Raw genomic sequence first — 23,950 nt, 5'->3', positions numbered from 1 at the left:
GCGTGTTTGCTTCACTGCCTGCACTGGTTTGAACTGCGATTGGAGTACTTAATTCGTGATAGTCAACAAAATCATTGATATTTGGAGTCATATGATGTGTTGCTCCACTATCTAGTAGCCATTTCTCTTGCTTTTCTTGCTTATCACTCATTGCATTTGTAGAAAACGCAAATATATTGTTACATACAGAAACATTGTTACAACCAATTGTAGTTATACAAAAAGTTTGATCAGTGTTATTCTGTAGTGAGTGATTAGCATTGAGCTTTGAATTAAAAGAGAAATCTTGCCAGCATTCATAGTCACGACCATAGGTGTCTTCACCATTGTATTCGTAGTCGTTGTAGTTGTGATAGTCATTGGGGGTTTCGGACTCTTCCATTTGTCGATCTTCGTAGGAGATTCCATCAGAGAAGCGATGTCTCCTGATGTATCCTTGTGAAGTTTCTCCATTTCTAGTACACTCCTTCCAGCTATGTCCAATTTGTTTGCATTTGAAGCATATGCGTTGTGGACAGTACCTGAAAACGTGCTCCATACTTCCACACTTGTAGCATTTCTTCTGCAATGGTGAATTGTTACTGAGCTGTGGTCTGGGGGGTCGTCCGCCAGTACTCATTCTTGCAGCTTTGGAAATTCGCCTTTTATTTTCGTCTGCCATCCTTTTTAGGTAATCTACCCTGCTCTCCTTTTTCCATGGGCTTTTACCAGTATCAACTGGTGGCCAGTTGAAGTCTTCAACCATTGGATGAAGTTTTCGACATTTGTTACTAGGATGAGTAGGGTTTCGGCAGTGAATGCACCTTTGAGGTGGATTCAGAGGACAGTTAGCACAGCTGTGCTTAATTGATTCACAGATATAGCAAAACATCTCGTCTTTGCCTATCCTTAGCTGTTTTCTCTGAGTTTTGATTTTCCTCAAAGCTGACCGATGTCTGTCCTTCTCCAATTGATTCATGCGCCTGACATGTTCATTAAAGTCGGATTCCTCGAATCCGTTATTGCATTCCTCGTATGCCTCCCTTTTCCTTTTCAAACTGTTGCGTTTGAGCCATTTTTGCCTTCTCTCATATCTCCGATTGAATCGTCGCTTGATGTGGAACCAATTGTGACTGGTCCAAGGTGTGAGATGTGGATCATCAAGATCAACTTCGTTCCTGATGCAGTTTACTGGTAAAGCTTTTGCCAGTGTCATGGATCTTCGGATCGATGCTACTTCTTGAGCAGGTGAGAAGAGTTCCATGGAATTGCTCCCTTGGCCTATAGTCATTGATGTCACAAATTTTCCAGCAGTTCTTCTGCTGTGGTATTCTTTGAGGATTTCCTCTTCTTCAAGATCCCACATGTCGTTTCTGAATCTTTGGACTTTCTCGACCATTGGTTCAACGTAAAAACCATTTTTAATGAAGAGAGGGGTCCAAGATAAATCAAGATCCGTCCTTATCACATCATGTTCAGTTATGACGGCGGGAAGATACTCTTCCTGGGTTATGACTGGATTGGGTAAGACTGGAGGTGGACTGTTGATTGAGAAATCATCAAAGTTGATTTGATTCGGGTTTGTGTTCGTAAGATCCGGCATTGGATCAATTGTCTCATTTTCTGGTAGAGACATTTCTGGTTCATCATCCGATACATAGATGACTTCGCAGTTCAGATTTGACGTTTCCTCCATATGGATATCTTCTTCTGTATCGGAAGTTTCTTCCATGTGAACGTATACAGGAGTTGGAGAATTTTCCAATTGGAAGCAAATAGTTGCATTTGCATGAACATTGGAAAGTTCTGCTTGGAGGCGAGAGCTGAATTGCATTGGAAGAGGTTCAGGAGATGATTGGACTAATCCTCCTGTTTCAGGAGTATTATTTGGAGTGCTAGATGATTGACCAAATTGGAATAGGTATGGATCATCTTTTTCGTAGTAGGTGTCAGAATCGTATTCATCACCGTCTCCCCAATTATTCCAAGAAGATCTGGATCGACGTATTCTTTCTGCTTCTTCTTCCTCTAGATTGCGACCAGGCCACATCTGGTCTAGAGTTTGTACTTCAAAGAGTCCTTCCTGATTTTCAGAAGGAGTCTTTGTAAGACCAAAGTATCGTTCGGTACATCTGACCTGAGTAAGCCAGTTGTGATCGATGTTGTAGTCATCGGTTTTATTTTTCAGAGGGTTTTGAAGATACCAATCAAGAGCTTTGTACTCTAGATTTTCTTCCACAACCTTTTTCCAGCATTGTGGGAGACGAACTTGAATTGGAGCATTATCTCTCCATATGTAATTGTTTTTGAAGAGTCGCACAAAATCAGGATAGTTTCTTCTGGCAAGCTCGTTCATTGATACGATTTCCAGAGAGATATCCCTGACTAGTCGTCTAATATCATTGGCACTTTGCCATGGATAAAGGTGTGATGAAGTATGAACCATTAGTGGTGGTTCAATTCGAATATTTTCGATTTTTGTGTCCTGATCCATCAGGCTCTCGAAGATGAATTGTTGTGGTGTCATATTATCTATCCTGTAGATATTGACATTGTATTCTCGTCGATGAGTATCTGCAGCTTCTGAGCTGAGTGATAGAATAATTTTATGATTCCCAGGGATGTTCAGTTCCTCCAGTTCGTGAAGCAGGTTATTCTTTTTTGCTTCATCATCTGTGAGAAGAATGTTTTGTATAATGTTGTTCCTAAGTTTTCTTCGAAGCTTGAAAATCATCTCGTTGATCAACATTTCTGATTGTGATGGTTCTTCGAAGGAATTTTGCTGCGTAGCTTCGAGTTGTGTATAGCGAAGTGCAGTAGGATTTATCACAGGAGATGGTGGAACAGTATTTGGCAATCTGGTGTCCAATTCAACCTGGTAGTTAGATTGTGGATTTACATCAGATGCTGTGGAACTGATTGTACATCTAGCGAGCGGTGGTTGGAAGAAATCCGGATTGTCACCGACTATTTCCATTAAGTCTTTGAAATCTGGGTCGGAAACTGGTTCATGATCAGGAAGTGGTCGTCCAAGATTGTGACTTGTAGACGTTCCTATCATTTGTAGGTCTCGGGTAGTAGAGCTAGGAATATTTGAAGTAGACGCAATTTGTCTTTCTTCTCCATCCCAACTGTAGCCAACACGATTCATATGTATTTCGACAAGTTGAAGTTCATCGGCTAGTCGTGAACAATTTATTTTAACAGGGGCAGAATGATTTCCGGAAGAGTTTTTATTTTTCTTTCCTCCCCCTTTCTGCTTCTTGTTATTATTAAATTGTTTTTTAGAACCCTGTACAGGATTCTGCTGTGGCTGCTTCCCTTTTCCCTTTCCTTTCCAGTTCCTTTTCTGGTTGCTCTGCTGAGCACCAGGATTATATTGCTGAATTGGGTTGAAGTTCCGATTCTTTTGACCATTATTCCAGTGCGGTCGAAAGTTTGGATTGAAATGCTTCAGCCCAGTGACTCTTGCAGTATTCGACTGTACCAAAGACATCGACTGCTTTTGCATCCACTCGGTGGAGACCATTTCAATAATCTTTTGAGTGGTAAACTCCCGCTCAGTAAGATTGTTGATAATTGATATGACATTCCCGAAGGAAGGAGGTAGCTTGCTGACAATTTGGAAAGCGATCAGCTTATCCGCAAGTGGGTATCCTTTCTCTTGGAGTCTAGCTGCATGGGAAGTGATCTGGGTAATGGCCGGTATTGGATTTACACCATCCTGAATGAATATATTATTATATTTAATATATTCTTCATTCGCACTGGCAACCTTAGTGGATTGGAATGCCAGCTTCAAAGCGTCAAAGAATTGCATGGCAGTTTTGTCTTTGCCGTATGAAATTCTAATAGCTTTAGAAGTGCGAAGATGTAGGTAACCAAGAGCCTGCTCATTTTTCTCAGACCAAGTATTGTATGTGGAGACAGAGGTGTGATAAGATGCATGATCAGTAGCAGCAATAGTAGGTGCCGCAGTAGTCAAAGCAGTTACACATTTCTGTACTCTACAGTAATTGGTAAATGTATCAGAAAACTCTTCCCATTTGCGTGCATTTCCATCGAAGATCGGGATGACGGATATTCCGGCAGTAGAAGGAGTTTCGGCGTTATTAACCATTTGGGTGTAGAGAGGAAATTCTCTTAAATTGGAAATAAGGAAGTCTGATTCTGGATCATTCTTCACAGAAAAGGCTTTATCGGAACCAGATGTTACTGGAACGTTAAAACCAGTGGGGGTTTTGACGTAAGTAGCTTGTTGTTGGGAGGAAGACATTTGCTAGAAGAAATAAGATTGTAAGCAAAGGCTTTTAAACAATCTGACTTTCTCTAGATTATGAGTCCGTTTGGCCACAAACGGTCGTTATCAATTAAGATAACTAATTCCATGTGTCATGTGTCACTTCAGTGATCCGGTCTCAATCCCGGACTCACTATGTATAGTAAAAATCTATATGCCAATAGAAAGCTTTTTGTTTTAAAGTTTGTTGATCGATCTGCATCAGTTACACAAGCTTTCTCACATGAAACCCACAGGTTCATGTTTAGGCATTGTCCAACGAGCGATCCCAAAACAACAAACTTATAAACTACTAGGCGTTTATATGACTGATAGCATATAGTGGAGGTTTTACTTATTTAAATACGAAAGTGACCGTGACTATTTTACAAGCTATCTAACTTGGGGTCCGAACGGTTGTCCCAAGTGAATCATCCGTGTAAGTGGATGAAACCTTCTCAGTCTGCGTTGCACAAGCGTGCGGGCACGACCAGAGGAGTACGAATTTGTAAAATGTAGAGATAGGGCTTGTACGAAAGTGAAGGCCCATGATACTAGTATAGAGGGAAAGAGATAAAAGAAATAACTCTTGCCTTATATGCCATGTCTACTATCCACTGGTGAACTTCTCTATGTCCCGCAAAGGGTCATAGGTCAGTCCGCCGTTGACACTGACTAGGATGTCTGTGGCGTGCGGGGCCCATAACCTATTGAAAGCAACAGGGTGCAAGGCTGTTAGCCTGCATGCACAATGGATGACTTACTTTGTAGGACTTGAGATGATAACTTGTTTAGAGTTAAGAGGTAGGATATTCGTATAGAACAGCCTGTCTTTACAGGTCGTTACTACCTAGCTTTTATACTACTTTGTAGGTATAATAATAGGTATGTCGTGCTATGTCGTGCTAAGCATGTCTGTGTGAGTTAGAACTAAAGATAGTATCTAATGAATGTGTCTGAGTAACAAGGTTCTTGTTATCTCTAGAGGTCATATAGCTATTGGTAGATATAAGTAGATGTGAGAGAATGCTCAGTCATCTACTGTGAGTTCTATAAGCTATTGGTAGATAAGTAAACTATCCATGTGAATGATAGTGTAAATATAGTGACAGACGTATGTACATGAGTAACTACTAATGTCTATGGAGTCTTGTGTCTAAGTCTTGTGACTGACATGGTCACATGTTAAACGATAAGTTCAACAAGTTCTACACCATCTGGAATTACCGTCGACAAATTTTACTTCACGGGATACAGTCGTTCTCAAAAACCTTGCGGCGCGTCATTCGCGCGTGCGAAAAATTAAAAGAAGTCGAAAAAAGTCGAAAATGTTGAAACCAACTCCGTACGTCCAGTTACGCTGCCACTAGCGGCAGTCAGTCCGGCGGTCTCTCTTTATTTTCACTCCTATTTTTCACTCCTATCCACTATCGTATATATATTTTCATACCGTAGTAAAGCTCCCTCAGTTTGTCGCCGTGACTTACTGAGGTGAGCTTCTATTCATTCTCTTTCTTTATATTAATACTTATATTACTTAGTTCGACTTTTACAGGTATATACTAATAGAGTTTGTCGCCGTGACTTACTGAGTTCGACTTTTACAGATTATGAGACCTGCGTTCTAGCTGTCAAAGAAGAATTCATCGAAGTACAAGTGAATAACTCAGAAATAGAAGACATTGAATATGTCCGCCTCAGTAACCCTGTCAGTTCCCCAATTCCCCGATGAGAAACGTTTGGATGGTCGCAAGAAGTGGGCGGTCTTCAAACGGGAGGTTATTCTCCAGGTCGGAGCAAAGGGACTTGAAGGGTACCTAGATGGTACCATTGTGAAACCTAGTATAGCTAGACCTGCAGCACCAATACCTACAATTAGAGTCACAAGCCCTACTAGTGCTGAAACTCAACCGGAAACACCTGCCGACGTCGATACTCCTACTGTCACCCCCTCCTCTACTCCTACTCCTATTCCTACTCCCTTATACAGCTCTACTCCTTCGAACGAGGAATGGAAAGCCCGAGACAGGTATGTGGCGAGTGTCATAATCTCGAACACAGTCGATCCTGTCGGACTCGGCATCGACAAAACCGTATGGGCAAGCATCATATGGGGACGACTATGCAGCGAATTTGATCAACGGTCCGAGCAATTGATCTCCATCAGAGAAAAGGCGTTACGCACCCGAAAGATGTCCGATGGCGGCGACTTTGATGCACATATTATGTCCATGCGGAATCTTTGGAAAGAAGCCCGGGACGTTGGAGCATCTATTTCCGATATCCAGTTCAGATCCATCATTCTCGATTCCTTCCCTGAAAGTTGGGATGATGTTACTACAAATGTTCCGGGAACCTCGAGCGCTGATGTGATCACTCACCTTGAAGCCATATGGATCAAACGAGAATCCCGACGAACTGAACGCCAGGTTGATCAAACCAACGTCAAAGCGTTGGTAGCTGCTGCTGTCGCATCGGCTATGGCGAAAGCACCTGAACGTCAACAGAAGGTTTGCGACAATTGTAAGAGAAAGGGACACCTTAAACCGGATTGCTGGGCAAAATATGGCGGGAAGGAGGGAAAGAACCCTAAAGGTTGGAAATTTCCGAACGGAATGGAACCTAGAGAAGAGTTTGTCAAGTCAAATGCAAGCACTTCAAACACGACGAACGCGAATACCAGTGCTCCTTTGCCATCGACAAACGCTAATAGTGTTTCGTCACCCGCTGATACATACGTCCTGAACACCAGTGCTGGTATGTCGACACCCTCTGTCAAAATCCCACCTCCTGACACATACAACTCTAGAACCAATTTCCTACACCCTACCATTCTAGAGGATGATCGTAGTCAGGAGGAAGGGAGAGAGTGTGAATTTATCGATATACACGCACATGTATACCTCGTGGACAAACTCTCATGTCATGTATGCCTTATGACCCCCTTTTCTTCATCATCCAATACATCTTCGAGAACGTTCTTTGATTCCGGAGCTTCTGACCATTGTTGGAGAGACCACGAGGCGTTCACGAGTTACCAAAAGACGGATAGTAAAGGCCAGACAGCACAGTCGGGACCGTCAGGTGAATTCCCTATTCCAGGAGTAGGAAAAGTTTCACTTTGGGCAAAGAATTCAAGTCAGAGAATAAGCCTAGAAGGAGTCAGGCATACACCGACTTTTGGCAACAATCTAGTATCTATGTCTTTGCTTGACAATAAGGGGTTCCATGGCAGTTGGGGAAATGGAAAGATTACGGTTTGCGCACCTGATAGCGATAGGGTGGTTGCGTTAGCTGAGAAGAATGGGAAGATGTATGAATTCGCAAACCCTGTCGAAGCTACCGCCAATTACTCGAGTTCAAGGTCTCTCGACAAGCCGGTCGGGATTATGACATGGCACAGGCGTTGGGCACACAACGGTACAAAGCGAATACTTAGGCTGGCATCCAAGAATCTCGTCGACGGTCTTCACATAACGTCGAAAGAAGTAATCGGAATGTGTGAGGATTGTCTTTATGGGAAGGCGACCCGTAGACCTTTCGATAATAAGGTTAAGCACGAGACCAAGGTGCTTGAGAGAGTCCATATGGATTTGTGGGGTCCTGCTCGAACAGAGAGCCTAGGGAAGAAAAAGTATCTGTTACTGTGTACAGATGGGAGATCGTCGTACCGAGTACCATATTTCCTGCTGAACAAAGAGGCGACTACGTTGTTGGAAGCATTCAAGAGTTATCACTCCATGGGAGAACGCCAAACCGAACAGAAATTGAAGGTTATTCGGATAGATGGGGGAGGCGAATTGGACAACGGTCTGATGGAAGATTACTGTAAGCGGAATGGAATTCTGATAGAACGGATTACACCATATTCTTCATCGGCGAACGGGGTAGCAGAACAGGCGAACAGAACAGTAATAGAGGGCGCGCGTACAATGCTTGAGGATGCTGCTTTTCCGCCTTCTCTCTGGGCGGAAGTCGTCTCCACGTTTTGTTATGTGGACAACTTCATGCCATCGGAACGTTTTCCGGACGACGTGCCTGCAGAATTGTGGACTGGAAAACGACAGGACGTGTCTCATTTGAGACCGATTGGTTGCGACGCATGGGCCAAACTTTCCAGAAAGGCATAGGGATGGAAAATTGTCGAGGCAAGCGATAAAGGGTCGGATGTTGGGGTACATTGGACGACGGGGATATAGGCTGTGGATTCTGGACTCTCGGAAGATTTTGGAATCCCGTGATGTCCGCTTCGAGGAGGGAACACCACACAGGACACTACCGGTCCATGGAAGCAATGATCCGATCCAAAATGATGGTGATTTCGAAATTGAAATCCCCATTAGTACTCGCCCACATGATTTACGTCCACCGCCGACTACGGAGCAAATTCCTCCAGCGACTGAAGTTCTTCCTCAAGATAGAAATGAACCGGAACCTACGTTAGCGGAACGTAGGGATCGCAGAGTGATCGTTCCCTCCCGGGCACAAAGGGAGATGAAGGAAACATTGGCAACAGAAAGGGAAGCCCAAGAACGTCGTTTGGATTGGGCGACAGATTCTGCAAGACCAAAAGAAGACCGAGCGCACTCTCTTATAGTCGATAACCCATGGGCTTTCGCTTCGGTTGACCACAATAATTGGGTCCCTCAACATTATCACGAAGCTATGAAATTCCCTGATGTATGGATTCCACCAATGAAGGAAGAAGTGGATATGCTGAACGAAAAAGGATGTTGGGACTTAATGGAATTACCGGTGGGGGCGAAACTGGTTGGAGGGAGATGGGTATACGCGATTAAATGGAATGCAAATGGGGATCCTGTTCGTTGGAAAGCGAGATGGGTAGCTCAAGGGTTCACACAGGTATTCGGCGTTGACTATGACAAGACTTACGGCGCCGTTGTCAGAATGGAGTCCGTTCGGATGACTATCGCATTGATAGTCCTCCTAGGTCTAAAAGTGTTCCAGATTGACTTCAAGGGTGCATACCTCAACAGTCCCATCGAGCATGACGTCTACATGAGGCAGCCAGAAGGATTTGAAGTGCCAGGAAAGGAACATCTTGTCTGCAAATTGAAGAAAACCCTCTATGGAACGCGACAGGGAGCCTACAATTGGTACAAGACACTGTCTAATACATACGAAAACTTGGGTTATTACCAGTCTCGGGCAGACCCTTGCGTTCGCGTTCGACAAGGTGATGAATATACAATAACAAATACATACACCGACGACGTGTACGGTGGTTCAACAACGGCGGATGGGAGGGATAAGGCGAAGAAAGAATTCAAAGAACAATGGGAATGTAGTGACGCTACAGGAGGTGTTCTATTAGGTGTGGCAATAAAGCAGGATGACGCGGACGGTAGCACCAGCCTTTCTCAAACGGGATATTTCGAACGGATGCTGCGTCACTTCGGTTTGTGGAACATAAAACCAAGAGTAACTCCACTACCTTCTAACACAATCCTTTCTGAATCCCCGAATCCACTTCCGCTTGAAGATCATCAATTTATGTCAAACAAACCGTACCGGGAACTCCTTGGTTCAATACAATGGGGACAGATCTGCACACGGCCAGACTTGTCATTCGCTGTCAATTTGTTGGCACGCTTTCAGGGTAACCCGGGCAAAAACCATTGGGAAGCATTAATCCATGTCGCAGCATATATTAGGGGTACAATGAACTATCGCATACGTTACAGTCGAGGGGGGGACATGAAACCTATCGGATGGGTTGATGCGGACTGGGGTGGGTGTCGTGACACCAAAAGATCGACATTGGGCCATGTTTTCTTTATGGCAGGTGCTCCAGTCGCATGGGGTTCAAAGCGACAGGCTTCGGTCGCTTTGTTGACAGTCGAGGCTGAGTATATTGCCCTTGCGAGGGCTAGTCAACAGGCGGTATGGATGACGTCTTGGCTGAAGGAAGTTGGTATGGATATAAAAGGACCAATAGAACTACACGGAGATAATGAAGGGTCTCGAAGTCTAACAGAGAACTCGAAATTACATGGGCTGGTAAAACACATCGACCTCCGACATCACCATATACGCGAAAAAGTGGTGCAAGGTCAAATCAAAATCGTCGACGTATGCACAGGCGAAAACGTTGCGGACATTTTTACGAAGTGTTTGAGTGGTCCACAACACAGAAAGTTTATTTCGGTTTTGGGTCTGGATGGTACGAAGTAGGGGGGGTGTTGAAACCAACTCCGTACGTCCAGTTACGCTGCCACTAGTGGCAGTCAGTCCGGCGGTCTCTCTTTATTTTCACTCCTATTTTTCACTCCTATCCACTATCGTATATATATTTTCATACCGTAGTAAAGCTCCCTCAGTTTGTCGCCGTGACTTACTGAGGTGAGCTTCTATTCATTCTCTTTCTTTATATTAATACTTATATTACTTAGTTCGACTTTTACAGGTATATACTAATAGAGTTTGTCGCTGTGACTTACTGAGTTCGACTTTTACAGAAAAAAGCCTGTAAACTATTTTAACTCACTCTACGTCTCAATTCTCGTTTTTTTTCTGCTGGAATCGCACAAGAATCCTGAGTACCAGGATATATGGCCAAAAAGAAGCCAAAGAAACAAAAAAACGCCGTTGTAACCGAGCAAGGTAGTGACGGCGGTGTGGATGGGCCCAACGATAGTTCAGCTTTGAGAAGTGGTTCTACCCACGGTGACTGTCATTGTTTCAATATAGATTGACATTCTCATTCATTCTGTTGACTCTACAGTGGATGGTGGCCAGGAAAAGCTGTTCATACGACTGACTATTCCACAGAGGAACAGCGCGGTAACCACGAGCCCCTCGGAAACACCAAAGAACAGTCCTTCTGAATTGGGAAATCAGATTCAGATTGACAACGAGGAGAACCAAGGTGTCGAGGAAGAACGAGATAGACATGTCTTTGGTGAAGAGGAGTCAGAAAATACGTTTGACTTCGAGTCACCTCCTACCCCAGGTTGGCAACAGGATATGAAGGATAGAGGCTACGGATATGACATCGAGCAGCTGGAAGGGAAATTAACGGACCTAGATGTAACTGACGAAGGCTCAGAATGGGGAGGAATTGAGGACTACACACTCTCGTCGAGTCCTCTGAGGTTTTCACCAATGAAATCGTCGACGAAACGCAAAGTCCTCCGAGAACGGTCAGATTCTGATGAACACGGATCACCAACACCATCCAAACGTGCAATTGTCACAATGACAAGCGAAGATTCTGAGGGATCCGTTAATGTATGTCCTGGTTTAGTTTGATACCGCACAAGCTAACATAAATTCACAGTCACGCTAGCCCAAGAAGTCAATACAGCAACTCAAGAAGGGACCTCACAGGCCACTCACTGACTCGGAGCTTGAGATGGAAGACGAAGCAAGTACTCCTAAGGTGGTAAGTTCGCAATTGAGTTCTTTGATATGCTGTCGGTCCTGATTTTGGTTTTGGCTTCGATAAGGTCCAATCCAAGCAACGCAAACGTATTGGACGTCCGCCAAAGTTACCTCCGCTGCAACCCAACTATATTAGCATCCAATTCTGGATTGTAGTTCTCCTCCTCCCGAAACCAGTTGTAGAGCCTGCTGGTGCTCGTCGGAAGGGTAGAGGTTCTGGTTCTGCAGCTCAGGCAAAAGGGCCGGAAACGAAGATGCTTGGGCCTTCTAATTTGTCGGATAAGATGAGCTGGGAAGACTTGCTTGACGAGCTGGTAAAGGAGACCAAAACAGATTGTGCGCGGATCGAGAAGGTGGTTCCAACTATGAAATGGTGCCAGTCAACGCCTGCCGGCGCTCGCGGGAAATCAGAACTACCTCTTCACAACCAACGCTCCTTTGAAACCTTGATCTTGTGGATACAAGCCAATTCGCAGAAGAAGGCCGGCAGTCTCCCCATTTGGATCAGTATCAATCAGCCCCCAAGTATTACAGAAACGGAAAATGACACCTTCGTAGGTTAAGCATATCTCGTAAAAATCCACAACTACTTACAGCTTGTAATGCTTACAGAGCTGGAATGCCGACACTCGCACAGAACAAAAGGATCTGTGGGCTTCAAACCCTGTTCACGACAAACTAGAGACTCTCCTCGGGAAAAAGGTATGTTCATGTCTGCGGTATCTCTACCCTTGCTCAGGGCCGTAATCCACAGATTGCCATTGACGACACCTTACAACCATACAAAGATGAAATTTTCAACAAGTATCCGATGGACACCTGTGCACAGCATCCGGGAATACGATGCTTTGTGTATGTACCGAAAAACTGGCATTTTCATCTTGATGACAACCGAGCAGGTGTCTGGGGGTACGAGATTGTGAGTCATCAAAATTCTTTTCATTTACTAGTTAAGTATTGATGTCTGTATGTCCTAGTTGTGAGGTAACACTGACTTTAATGTCCCGCCTCTCGAAAACAAGTTCTTCAAACCGGACCAGGTTATAAAGGAGCCTTGCCACAATCAAGTTTATACTCCCCCACTGCCACCTGCATATAATGTACCAGCTCCTACCACTCCGCATCTACAGCCTTATCCTGGATATCCTAGTATTTGGCCACCACCGCAACCTTTCAACCAATTCCCATATACTCCCCCATACCCCTTCCCGACAATGCCCATCAATGCAGCTGTACATCCTCCAGTAGCTAACCCTCGGAGCAGGAGTCCCGATATTCCAGCCATAGGGGACCTTTTCACTTGGCTGAAGAACGACATCAGGGTCAATCCTCCAGAGGTGTTTTTGACGGCCTTAGAGACCCTCCATTTCCAGGTTGGTGATGATGTATCAGTTTTATCCGCACAGTATGTTAAGGAAGTTACGGGTTTGGAGGAACTGGAGTGGGCGAGATTCACAAAAGCTTATATCAGGTACCTCAAAAGATTTGAGAATTGAACGATAGGTTGTGATCAATGATTGAAGTATATATACAGCTACTACAGGTATCTGCTATCTCTAAACCATCCGGGGGCATTCCCTGCGTGAACAGCTATCATACAGGCTTCATATAACACTCACTTTGGAAACGGATGGTTGTCAAGCTCACGCCAGTGTCGGCGAAGGTGATATTTCACTGTATTAATCTGTCAGTTAGCAATCTTCGAACAGAGCAAGAAAACTCGGGTTCATACCACAACTAAAGCTTTCTTCAATGGGATTGAAATCAGGCGAGTATGGTGGTAAGAATATGAGAATAGATCCTAAAAGCTCTGTCAGCCACAAAGTGAACATAGAATGATAAAGCAGATGGTACCATTTGCTTCAATGGCTTGTCGGATGGCCTGACCCTTGTGTATGTTACAATTGTCCATGATGAGGACACTACATGGTTGGGGGAAAGGATTCATGACATTAACCTAGTAGAGAGTCGCCGAGTAGTATTAGGCTCCAGGAGGAAGAGGATGTTGAATAACAAACACACCAGGTCACTAATCACATAATCATACATTTCTTCGCTGTCCACTGAATCCTCCACAACTCGTACGGCTATGTATCCGCTCAATGCTAATGCAGCAAGGATGCTGTAACGATCCCCTCGTTTGAAACTCATGATCTCTTCTGGAGTTTCCCCACGTTGTGCTCACCCATACCACCGTGCAATTGTTCGGCCATCCTTCGAAGATTCGTCAACGAATACCATCTGTTCGGCTGTATAGTTTTGAATGATATGGTCCAACCATGAGGTGTGAAGGGCTTCATCACGCTGCGAGGCGATTTTTCTGATTAGTTTTCGGTGGAGTCCAAGTTCGACAAGGTTTCTTTGGATTGTGGGGATTGAAATTGACTGGCCGTGCATGATTGCCAGGTAGCCCATAATTTCGTCGAGGAAAATTGAAGGTGTCTCGCGCACCAGCTGATCCAACTCAATGGAAACAGCAGTTCCGAGAATTCTTGGACGTCCTTGAGGTAGTACGGGTGATCTGACAGACCCATATTCCTCTTCATTACGTCTCCATCGCCGTACGCTGTCGTCTGAAACACCTAGAGCATCCAACACGGCGTCAAGACCCCAGCCTTCTTCTAATAGGTACAAAGCACGTTTCTTCATATCTGTGCTGACGTGACGGTAGACCATGTCATTTACGAGGGTTTGCAAGTGGAAAGGGCGTGTATTATAGAGTGGAAGAGAGCTACAATGAATTTACAGAGTTTTCGGCCTTTCTTTGACTTTTTTTGACTTTTTTTAATTTTTCGCACGCGCGAATGACGCGCCGCAAGGTTTTTGAGAACGACTGTATTTCCACAGAGGTAAGATGTGGGGCGCATTCCATAAAGACAGGGTTATGACAGTTTCAGCTCTGCAGTGCAAATCAATGACTTGTTGAGAGAGGGAACCTTTCTATGATCACCGATGCCCTCAAACGACTGCCCACTGGCAAGGTATATTGGATCTGGAATCATCGTCGATGGTGTTTGGAAGACACCCCCCAAGACCCAGGAACTTTGGATGAAGGCGAACACATGGGATGGGAGAAAGTCAATTGGAATAAAGAGCTAGATGTCGTAGGAAGGATGCTCGAGGCGGATCCTAGAAATTGTGAGTATGTATGGCAGCATGATTTGCTGAGAGCTTAGGTTTCTATTTAGTTCTGGCCTGGATTATAGAAGATATGTTCTCGCCAACATGTCCGATCCTAACGACCCTTATATCCGAACTCGCCTATACCACGAAAAAGATTGAATTCAGTCTCACAAATTTTAGTGCTTGGCACCAGCGCTCCAAAGTACTCCCCTCTTTGTGGGCAGATGGTGTACTTGACCCCGCTATTTTGAGGGAGGAAGGTTCGTGTTCTGATTCATGGTTCCGGCAATCGTCTTTCTCAACCTTGGGCGATTAGAGTTCGATCTAGTCAAGAACGCACTATTCACAGAACCCAATGATCAGAGTGCTTGGATATATCATCGATGGCTTGTTGGTTCTCGTATTGGTTCACATCCCGTTCCAACTTCTCCGCAACCTGACCGTCAATATCAAGGTCCCGATAGAAGGTTGTTAGAACGCGAAGTATCCGTGCTTCAAGAGCTTCTGGACGAGCAACCATATAGCAAATGTTGGTTTCCTCTATCTCATTCATGTTCCTCCGATTGGCCAGGTTTCCGCGAGCAGCGTGTATGGACTCGCTTGTCTATTACAAGTGCCTGCTGATGCAGACGTATTTCAATGTTAACAAGCTGGTGTTAGTTCAAGACTGTGTTCGTTTGCTGAACGAGTTCGTATCATTGATCCAGATCGTCGACAAAGACACAACGACCTAGGTACTTGATCGTCATTCAAGCTCTCCCTGATACTGACTATCGGTAGAGCACGACCTCAAGATGCCAGCAGGAGACGGAAGCGGACGCAGGACCTTCCGTCATGATCATCACTGCCGTTCAGGAAGCTGAAGTGGTACTTATAATTATCACCAACGCGTGTAACGTAACTTTACTTGCGTCTACATATCCGAATTCGGCTACGGGAATTCAGTTTGATAAAGAGGTGCTCGCAGCCTAGCGCGGCAAAAGCCAAAGTGCTCACTGAGATCGTCGCCACCATTGTGTTTTTATATGCCCTCTCTCGCCCTGGCTCCGAGTGGACAAAGATCCTCTCGGTAACGCCTACTTCGCCTTTGGTAATCCCAAGCCTAGAAGATCTGATATATGTGTACAAGATAGCTCCAAGAGTGGTCGTCTCAACTTCTGGAAAACAGACCTTCCGGGCGACGGCTGCGGGGGATGGAGGGAACTACTGGGGTTCACAGAGGAAGGTTGAACTCCGACGTGGAAAGTTGAAGGTGCCACTGCCATGTGTTAAGTGTGAAACGCGTTCACCACCCCAACTTACGACTGGCTCGCATCCAGAATGCCATCCTTTCGCAACTGTTTTATGCGCCTTTTAAACACTTCATAGTGGATTGAAGCAGGGGGGACGAAGAGCGATGTGTGCTTTTCGCTGGACATTGGTAACGGCCGCACAGTGTCGCGGCCCAGTAGTCTTGGACGACGCCACACAACTATCGATCCGTTATTGAGCTTCTCCATCGAAGGATGGACAAGGTCTTGCAAATGGAGGTCTTCTTCGGTAGACTGCATACTCTGGATGCTCTCGATAGAGCCCAATTGTGGAATCTTTTTAACAGGTGAGAACGCGGTGGAAGATTGAGACGACAACAGTGGTGTAGAAGGTCGGGTAAATGGTTTCGGGAGCTTCATATTTGGAAGAGTAACAGGTGCGATGAGTTCCGATAGGAGTCGACACGTTGACCCTGGGATTGGTGGCGGGGGGTGGAGTGAGGATCTGGAAATGCTTGCCGGTCGCCACGACGGACGAAGATATGCTTCGAGGCGGATGATCGGCAGTCCCAGATACAGCGAATGCGTAAGATGGACATGCTCTTGAAGTAACAACGGTGATTTGAAAATTGAATTGGTGCATGAGCTGAAGGGACAAGGCCATGTCTTCAGGTATTTTATGTGGGCGCGGTCTATGTGGTCACGCAATTCCTCGATGGTGGGAAAAAGTTGATCGCAAAACCTGCCCCCAATTTTGACTCCCAAGCACCGATGCTGCTCTCTTGACATGCCCTAGGTGAGTTTTGAGTAAACTTAATCACTGATCTGAAGTAAAGCCTTACTGGTTTGTCACTAGCCCGGTAGTGGTCAATGAGGTGCTGTAGAGGGTGGAATGAGTGGGAGATTGTGTTGAAGAAATGCTCAATACCATTTGGTAAGCGTCTATGGACACTAATGTTGCAGTACAAGTACTGACAACAGCAGCATCACAATCAATCTGGAGTATAGTTGCCTTTGCAAGTTCAAGAATGGAAACATCATTCAAAACATCAAAGGGCATTGAATTCAGTCATCTATCATGGATGTTGTGGGCTGGTGAACATGCAGTGACTGTGAGAATTGTAACACCAATTAGAAATGCGTAAATTGGTGAGATAAACCAGAGAAATCAAGTAACTGATGATTGGGGGGATCGGAGAAAGCGACGCGAAAGAGCTAAGGTGACATCACGGTCACTGTCACAGGTTCCGATTTAGCAGAATTCACTACACAACCTATGCCTTTGGAGGCTCATTCACGAACCACTCAACTTCCCCAGTCGAGCTTCAGCAGCTCTCGCCCTTCTCTCTCTCTCTATCTTTGCTCTCATCACTGGAGTCAATCCCGCCAATCCTTGCGCATCTCCTGCATTTCCGCCAAGCCTTGTGGGTCCTGTCGTAGCGGGAGGTGGTAGTGATATTTCCGTCTGCACAACCTCAAGTTCTTTAGTCTTCTCCTTCTCTTGTGACTCACGTTCCTTGACTCGATCTTTCAGCCCTTTTCTCCGAGCTTTCTTCTTTTCGTCTCGCTCGTCCTCCATTTCCCTATGCAGCGCACTTGGTAGATGCCCCTTTCCAAACCAATCCCACCAATCGGGGTGAGCAGCAGCAGATCGACGGAAAGCGTCTCGCGTAAGTTTGTTTCGCGACAGATCATAAGCCACTAGTTTCGATTTGAAACTCTCCTCATCGTCTCCTGCATCAAGAGGCGACAACACGCTAATCGTAGGGTCGGCGTGCATCTCTTCCAAGAGCCATGCCACGACAGCATCTTGCCCTGCATGCGAAGCAAGCTGGAGAAGTGTTCTGGGCTTCTCGTTGCTGGTAGTGTCTGCCCAGTCAGGTATTTGAATATCGATCGAACCTTCATCATCACCGAGATGGGTACCATCGCGGACCCAGAACGACTTCAACGATTCCAGTCGACCTTTGATGACCATTTCCAGAAGGCGGCCCCATCGTTCCCTCAATTGTTCTTCCTCTTTCGTGAGCTTAGGTAATTGGGGCGCTTTGGGTCGCTCTGGCGGGGCGTTTACAATAGAAGGTGCCGGTTTGGGCTTTGGTAATGACGCGAGATATGCGTCGTCTTGAGCACGCAGGGCGTCCTCAGTAAGATGTGAAATTTTGGCAATCGTCAACTCCTTGAGGCATCTGGTGATTTCCGATTGCGTCTGATGTGCGTTGGCCAATTGAGATGTCTGAGTCTCATCGTGAAGAGTTGACATGAATATATACTCACAGGTCTGCGAGTCGGAAAGGGGATAGTTCGGAGACGGCTGTCACCCTTTGAGATGACACAACCATCGTAGTCCAGGAATATCTTGCGATTCGATACGCTTGCACGAATGAAAATCAACTCGCAGTCATTGATTTCATCCGACCACGTTTCAATGAGATTTCGAATGTCCTTTACCTGTGGTCAGTACGGGACTGAGGGTTTAAACGGGCATTTACACACATCGCGCAAGGCTTGTTCACCGTACCGACGCAGGAGTGCACCGGCACTTTTTGCGGGACCCTTCGCGTTATCGTTCGCAGACTGTGAGCCTCCTTGCTTTCGCCTTGCTGGAATATGAGCGAAGTGAGAATATTCTTGAGAAGATGGTTCCGGGACATACTTGTGTATCGATGAAAGGTTTTATGCACCAGTACTTCATTATCAGGTTTCTGCGCTTTGGGCTTTCTCGAACGAGTATTCTTCTCCTCTCCCTCTTCTCCTTCGGGCTTGCTCACGCTGATCACTGCACCAGCAAAGTGTCCACCGGCGACCATGAACATCGCCCATTTCCGACCGCCGGGGGTCTTCTTCTGGAGATCGTGTAAAGCTGCAACGTAGGAAACTTGGGGTGTGCCTAGGGGAAATAAGGTTCGATACACGCCAATCTGAGTATCCGGAGGTGAATGAAACCAGGCAACAGGCATCTGGGGAATGGTGGGGCCATTGGAAGCTGTAGGGGATTCAGGCTGTGTCTTTCGTTGTTTGTTAATCAAGGCTGCGATGGTGTCTAAGTCAGAAGAACCGTCTGATTCGTCTGATGATTCTGAGCCAGAAATAGAGTCCTCAAGGGCTTTTGGGGAATGACATCTCTTCATTAATTTACGTCGTGTATAAAACAATTCGACTGGTCCCTCACCATCTAAGAGTTGTGTGAAGTCTTGTTCATTGACTGGTTTTCCACCGTTTAGCCTGGCTTTAACGTTGTATCGATGCCAATCTGATCGAAAATGTGCTCGCTGTTGATCAACATCGACAAAAGAGATTCCTAAGCAGACATTGCAAGTTCTGGGGCCCACGTTGGTGGTCGCGGTTACGGAAGGAGGCTCGTTGAATACTTCGGGTTCTACTTGAGACGATAAGAGAAGGTTCCTAGAAGTGAGATTCTGTAAAAGTTCAGGAGGTAGAGAATAGACGTGGTACATGGAAAATGAGAGTCATTCCTGATGGTCTGTGCGCGATAAGATATGCAGTAGATTGCCGGTCACGCTCGAGCACTTCCGCGTCCTTTTTGTGCTGTGACTTGACCACCTCCCGCATAATTGTAGCAGCTGGATGAGATGAGTTATGGTGACTACATTCCAATGTACGTACCCTTTGGTTCCATGTTTTGGCCTCTTGGATGACTTCTGCAGAGGCCTGGTATTAAAAGGTTCAACAGGCATTCCCATGTGTCTGTTCGCCCTACGCCGAGTATGAGCACATTTTTGCGACAGCGTTCCCTCATTACTGCGTTGAAATACATTATCCCTTGCACCTTCCTCCTTATCGTCTACTGGTTTTACCGCAACGAACTCCACGTTGAAATCAAAGCATATTCTCGAGATTGGGTTCATCAGGAGATAGAACCTGTCAAACCACTATCAGGATGTTTCGATGCCGACCGCGTTAGCCCAAAGTACAACGCTACAGATGCGCTTTATGGACCTCGTTACAACGAAGTTCAGAGTGGAATGTCCTTGACATTTGGGTTGGACTGTTATGATTTAGCTGGTACCATACGAAGCCCTCCAACATCGCCACACAAAGACGAGCGTATACCCGGGGCTGAACGAGTTCAATACCACACTTATTGGCGAGCTGACCTTGCACCGTTCGGTCCAAGACAGGAATGGATGATAAAATCCTTTTTCGCCACTCAGAACGTTCACACAAGTCGTCTTATCCTCTGGTCGAATGGTGACCTTAGCAGAAACGAAATTCTCAGCAAGTACCTCAGAAGGTTCCCGCTTGCCTTCGCGCTCAAACTAGTGGACATTCCTGACCTAGCTGTGGGCACAGTCTTGGAAGGAAGCCATCTGTTAAAGAGTACAGATAAGAAAGCCTGGGTTGATGGTGATTTGATTCGGTTGCTGTTACTGTGGAATTTTGGAGGTGTCTGGGTCGATATGGATTCCCTCTTGACGAGGGACCTGGAACCGTTGTTGGAGCATGAGTTTGTAACGCAGTGGGATTGTTATGGTGGGTTTTTACTCTGTTTTTTCGGCAGTCAATAGTGAAGAAGTTTCCCTTCAGACAAAAAATACTCACCCTTGAATGGAGCCCTCATGCGCTTTCGTCAACATTCGGCATATCTTTGCGAAGCCTTCCACATCATGGTCACCGACACACCTCCTCGCCCTGGATCGACGGACTGGGGCTCCATTCTCTACCTCAAACTCTACCGTCGCCTCGTGGCATCATCCGTCCCGCCATACAGAATTCTACCTTTTTGTTTCACGGATGGCCGCTCATGCAGATTGGACAACCGACTTCCGGATCCTTTCCTACCGGATGATCCGAAGGGCAAATGGACCTGGGGACTGGGAATGGAGGAAGGTGGTGCTTTGGATAAGGTGCTGGGCAATGTTTTTGGCGTTCATCTCCATAATCAGTGGCATAAGGAGTTCCCACAGGGTGGATGGGTGGAGAGATTGTTGCTGCGCAAGTATGAGAAGAAGCTGTTAGGTCGGGAGAGCAACGATCACGAGCTTTGAGTACTATTCTACGTCGTCCATTTAACCACAACTTCTCTATACCACAGCCCTGGAGCGTACCCCGTTGGACGATTCATGTCTGAGGTCTGGTCCCAAAAAAAAACCCCTACAACAATCGAGGTCGGGTCGGGCATGTTGCAAACTACATACGATATGATAATTCGGCAACATGTTCTTTCATGTAAAGCGAAAGTAGATACAAAAATACATGGACGCCCCGACATGGTCAAATTGACTAACCGCATTGTGAACGAATATAAACCGGACGCGGTGGTTATTATTTCCAACGAGCCGTCGACGAGGAAAGTCGCTTACGGTCTTATGAGTCGAGGGATACTGGTATTCGGTGCTATCTGGGACTCTTAGAAGACCGGAAGGCTCGAAACCGGAAATTCGGGATCAGAGTAACGCGACTATCTTCTCTTTCTGTTGGACTATGATGTCGTCGTGGAACAGTGTTGTTGCATAGATTTCTATATTTTACTTTCTATACCATCAGTCGTTGTGAAAATCGGAAATCATAACAAACAAACCGACCATATATTACGGCGTCCGGCACTTTCGCCATGACCTCGCTAATTTGTTTAGCACCGAAAGTCTTCAAATCATTCGGAGATGTACAGAGAAGTTTCATCTCCACCTTTTGCTCCAAGAGCTGGGGAACCAGAGGAGCTATTCCGCTACCCGTCGCCACAAGCATGACTCGCCTGAACATCGGAGCGAGCCTTATGAACGACTCCACAGACCGGGATCCCACGAAGACAGAGCTTCTCAGGAGGAACCTGAACGAGTTTCGTTGTCCAGTCGCCTGCTTGAGAAACGGTCATCGAATAGCCGGATCTTCCAGGTTCCTTGATTGTAGCGAAGCTGTGCCATTCCATGAGAGGACTCTGAGAGATACTCATAGGGGAACCAGGCATAGGGCTATTCGTGCCGCTGTAAATTCCCCAATCATAAGTCATACATCTTCCAACTCTCAGGCCTAGGAGAGCATTTGCTGAAAGGTCAGCCAGGGAAAATCGGATGAATATAATGCAGGGAAAAGCGAGAAGAACTTACCATCGGCATCAACGAAGATACGAAGAGCATGGTCCGAAAGGACTTCGCAACGCACGGCAGCCTCTCGGAGTCTCAACCATGGAAGGATAATGGACGCTGTCAATATGACCGTCAACCAGAAGGAGGGTGATATCTTCAGCACATAAGCCAAGGATTGACCTGGCTGCTTGTAGTCATTTGCGACGAGGATCGACTGTGGCATCCCAAGGTTACTACAAACGACCAGTGGTAAAACGGAAAGGCGTAAGTACCAGTGCCCAAAGCAAAGCTGCTGCGGTCCATCCCATAAATCGGTGGATCCGTCTGCGTGAATATCAAATGAAAGGCTAAAGCCATCGAAGATATTTTACTCAAAAGAATTGTGAAACTTCTGACGGAAAGTTGGGTAGGCAGAGACAACCATCAGGACGAGGAGAAGTAAGATCGAATACATTACTACGAGAGTGGCTATCGAAACCTGTAGTACTGAATCTTAAGTTGAGCGTCCACATCAGGAAAGTTGAGAATGTGACTTGGCTGAGTAGGACCAAGGGTCTTTTCAAGTGTTGCTTTCCCCACGAAGAGCATGAGCCAGATGGTCCCAGAAACACCGCAGCCAGAATGAATGTCACCAAGGTGATAAACTCGTGCACACAGTTGACGAATTGACAGTGGCCATCTATAATTAGGGAGGCGTTAGGGACCGATTCCAATTAATATCGATAACTCTTACGATTGTGGAATGTAATGGCAAAACACTGCGAAAAAGGCGTTGATGACGTAGTCTTGGCGCATGAGAACCGAAGTGAAAAGGTTCGCTGTGGTGATTTCACCAACTTGCTTAGGAATAGTTGCGCCGCGAACACAAGTGACGATAAAGATCGACATGTTCACGACAAATACCACGCCGAAAATTATGTGGTAAACGGTAAAGAGCCGATGTCGAAGATTACGAAGATAGTGGTCCTGTGTCTTCGACTCAGGCAGTGGCGTGTCATTCAGGTATCCTTCCCAAGGTTGTTTTTCGACCTTCCCTAGATCGATTGACGCAGAAATTGGAGCGGTATGCTTCTCTTTCTCAAATTCTGGCAGGGTAGAGGCGTATATGCTACTCTGGGCACCCTGAGAAGCTAGGAGACGATGTCAAATTGTAGTTCGTCTCGGAAATAATTTCAAACACCTACAATGATAGTAGCGCTGTCGCTCCGAAGGTTGTTGTTGGCTTTCTCCATTTCTGGTGTATCTTGAAGGTATGTGGCTCATTCCTCCGAGACACTTTTATACACCTTCACTCTAGTCATATTGGAGGTAGAGAAACGATCCAGACACAATCTCGGTAAGTGTAAGCACCACCCCCAGGCCGAGGAGATACATCATACAAGTCGATGTCAGATCATCCGGGTGGACCGACATTCCTGTTTCGATTTTGTCAATTTGAAGCAGATTGGTGCACACGGAACAGCAATGAGATGAATCAGTATGAATACAAGTGAGAACTCACGTTGAGCAAGGTCCTCGAGGTGTTCTGAGTAGATAATCCGCGCGGGAAAACAAGAACTTGCATGCAGAACACCCGAGGAGGCCATCAACGCATTTTTGCGAGGGGTTCCGAGCGTACACAGTGGGGTGACGCGGCTAGGCGTGAATAATATCACTGCGGGATATCCTCAGTCTGGAAGCACTTGAAGGTGCTGAAAGAACGTACTCTAATTAAATGTCAAATTTAACACCGCATCTAATACCGGCGGGAGTCATGATCTTCGGTCGGGAACTGAATCGAGAATCGGCTAAGCAAGCCCAGGGCCGTCCAGTCATGGGCGATCATTCATGTCAAAAGATTTACCAAGGATTTACGGTGGGCCTGTCAC

At 45.9% G+C, this 23,950-nt stretch overlaps 6 protein-coding genes across 7 annotated transcripts; 2 read left to right on the top strand and 4 right to left on the bottom strand.

Moving 5' to 3' along the window:
• Positions 1-14,604: 14,604 nt before the first annotated feature.
• On the top strand, positions 14,605-15,409 carry E1B28_007425 (uncharacterized protein; the record flags this gene model as incomplete). The annotated part of the gene is made up of 3 exons (XM_043152162.1): positions 14,605-14,800; positions 14,851-15,045; positions 15,102-15,409. The coding sequence occupies 3 exons, from the start codon at positions 14,605-14,607 to the stop codon at positions 15,407-15,409; spliced, it is 699 nt and encodes a 232-aa protein (XP_043010248.1).
• Positions 15,410-16,083: 674 nt separating this feature from the next.
• Positions 16,084-17,095, bottom strand: E1B28_007424 (uncharacterized protein; the record flags this gene model as incomplete). Its single annotated transcript, XM_043152161.1, has 3 exons — positions 16,084-16,827; positions 16,878-16,913; positions 16,964-17,095. The coding sequence occupies 3 exons, from the start codon at positions 17,093-17,095 to the stop codon at positions 16,084-16,086; spliced, it is 912 nt and encodes a 303-aa protein (XP_043010247.1).
• Positions 17,096-17,329: 234 nt separating this feature from the next.
• Positions 17,330-19,493, bottom strand: E1B28_007423 (uncharacterized protein; the record flags this gene model as incomplete). Its single annotated transcript, XM_043152160.1, has 4 exons — positions 17,330-18,244; positions 18,313-18,480; positions 18,532-18,638; positions 18,692-19,493. The coding sequence occupies 4 exons, from the start codon at positions 19,491-19,493 to the stop codon at positions 17,330-17,332; spliced, it is 1,992 nt and encodes a 663-aa protein (XP_043010246.1).
• Positions 19,494-19,568: 75 nt separating this feature from the next.
• On the top strand, positions 19,569-21,280 carry E1B28_007422 (uncharacterized protein). 2 transcript variants are annotated; one of them, XM_043152158.1, is made up of 3 exons: positions 19,569-19,654; positions 19,721-20,529; positions 20,584-21,280. In XM_043152158.1, exons 1-3 carry the CDS (start codon positions 19,629-19,631, stop codon positions 21,042-21,044), a joined length of 1,296 nt encoding a protein of 431 aa, XP_043010244.1. In that variant the 5' UTR covers positions 19,569-19,628; the 3' UTR covers positions 21,045-21,280. The 2 variants fall into 2 exon arrangements, with proteins under 2 accessions (XP_043010244.1, XP_043010245.1); XM_043152159.1 differs by having other exon boundaries at positions 19,569-20,529.
• A 444-nt stretch (positions 21,281-21,724) lies between these two features.
• Positions 21,725-22,305, bottom strand: E1B28_007421 (uncharacterized protein; the record flags this gene model as incomplete). The annotated part of the gene is made up of 2 exons (XM_043152157.1): positions 21,725-22,026; positions 22,104-22,305. 2 exons carry the CDS (start codon positions 22,303-22,305, stop codon positions 21,725-21,727), a joined length of 504 nt encoding a protein of 167 aa, XP_043010243.1.
• A 245-nt stretch (positions 22,306-22,550) lies between these two features.
• Positions 22,551-23,345, bottom strand: E1B28_007420 (uncharacterized protein; the record flags this gene model as incomplete). Its single annotated transcript, XM_043152156.1, has 3 exons — positions 22,551-22,761; positions 22,816-23,212; positions 23,267-23,345. The coding sequence occupies 3 exons, from the start codon at positions 23,343-23,345 to the stop codon at positions 22,551-22,553; spliced, it is 687 nt and encodes a 228-aa protein (XP_043010242.1).
• Positions 23,346-23,950: the final 605 nt, after the last annotated feature.

Source organism: Marasmius oreades, chromosome 4 (assembly GCF_018924745.1).
Source record: "Marasmius oreades isolate 03SP1 chromosome 4, whole genome shotgun sequence".
Lineage (NCBI taxonomy): Eukaryota > Fungi > Basidiomycota > Agaricomycetes > Agaricales > Marasmiaceae > Marasmius > Marasmius oreades.
The sequence above is the reverse complement of the archived record's forward strand: the minus strand, read 5'-3'. Positions and strand labels throughout refer to the sequence as shown.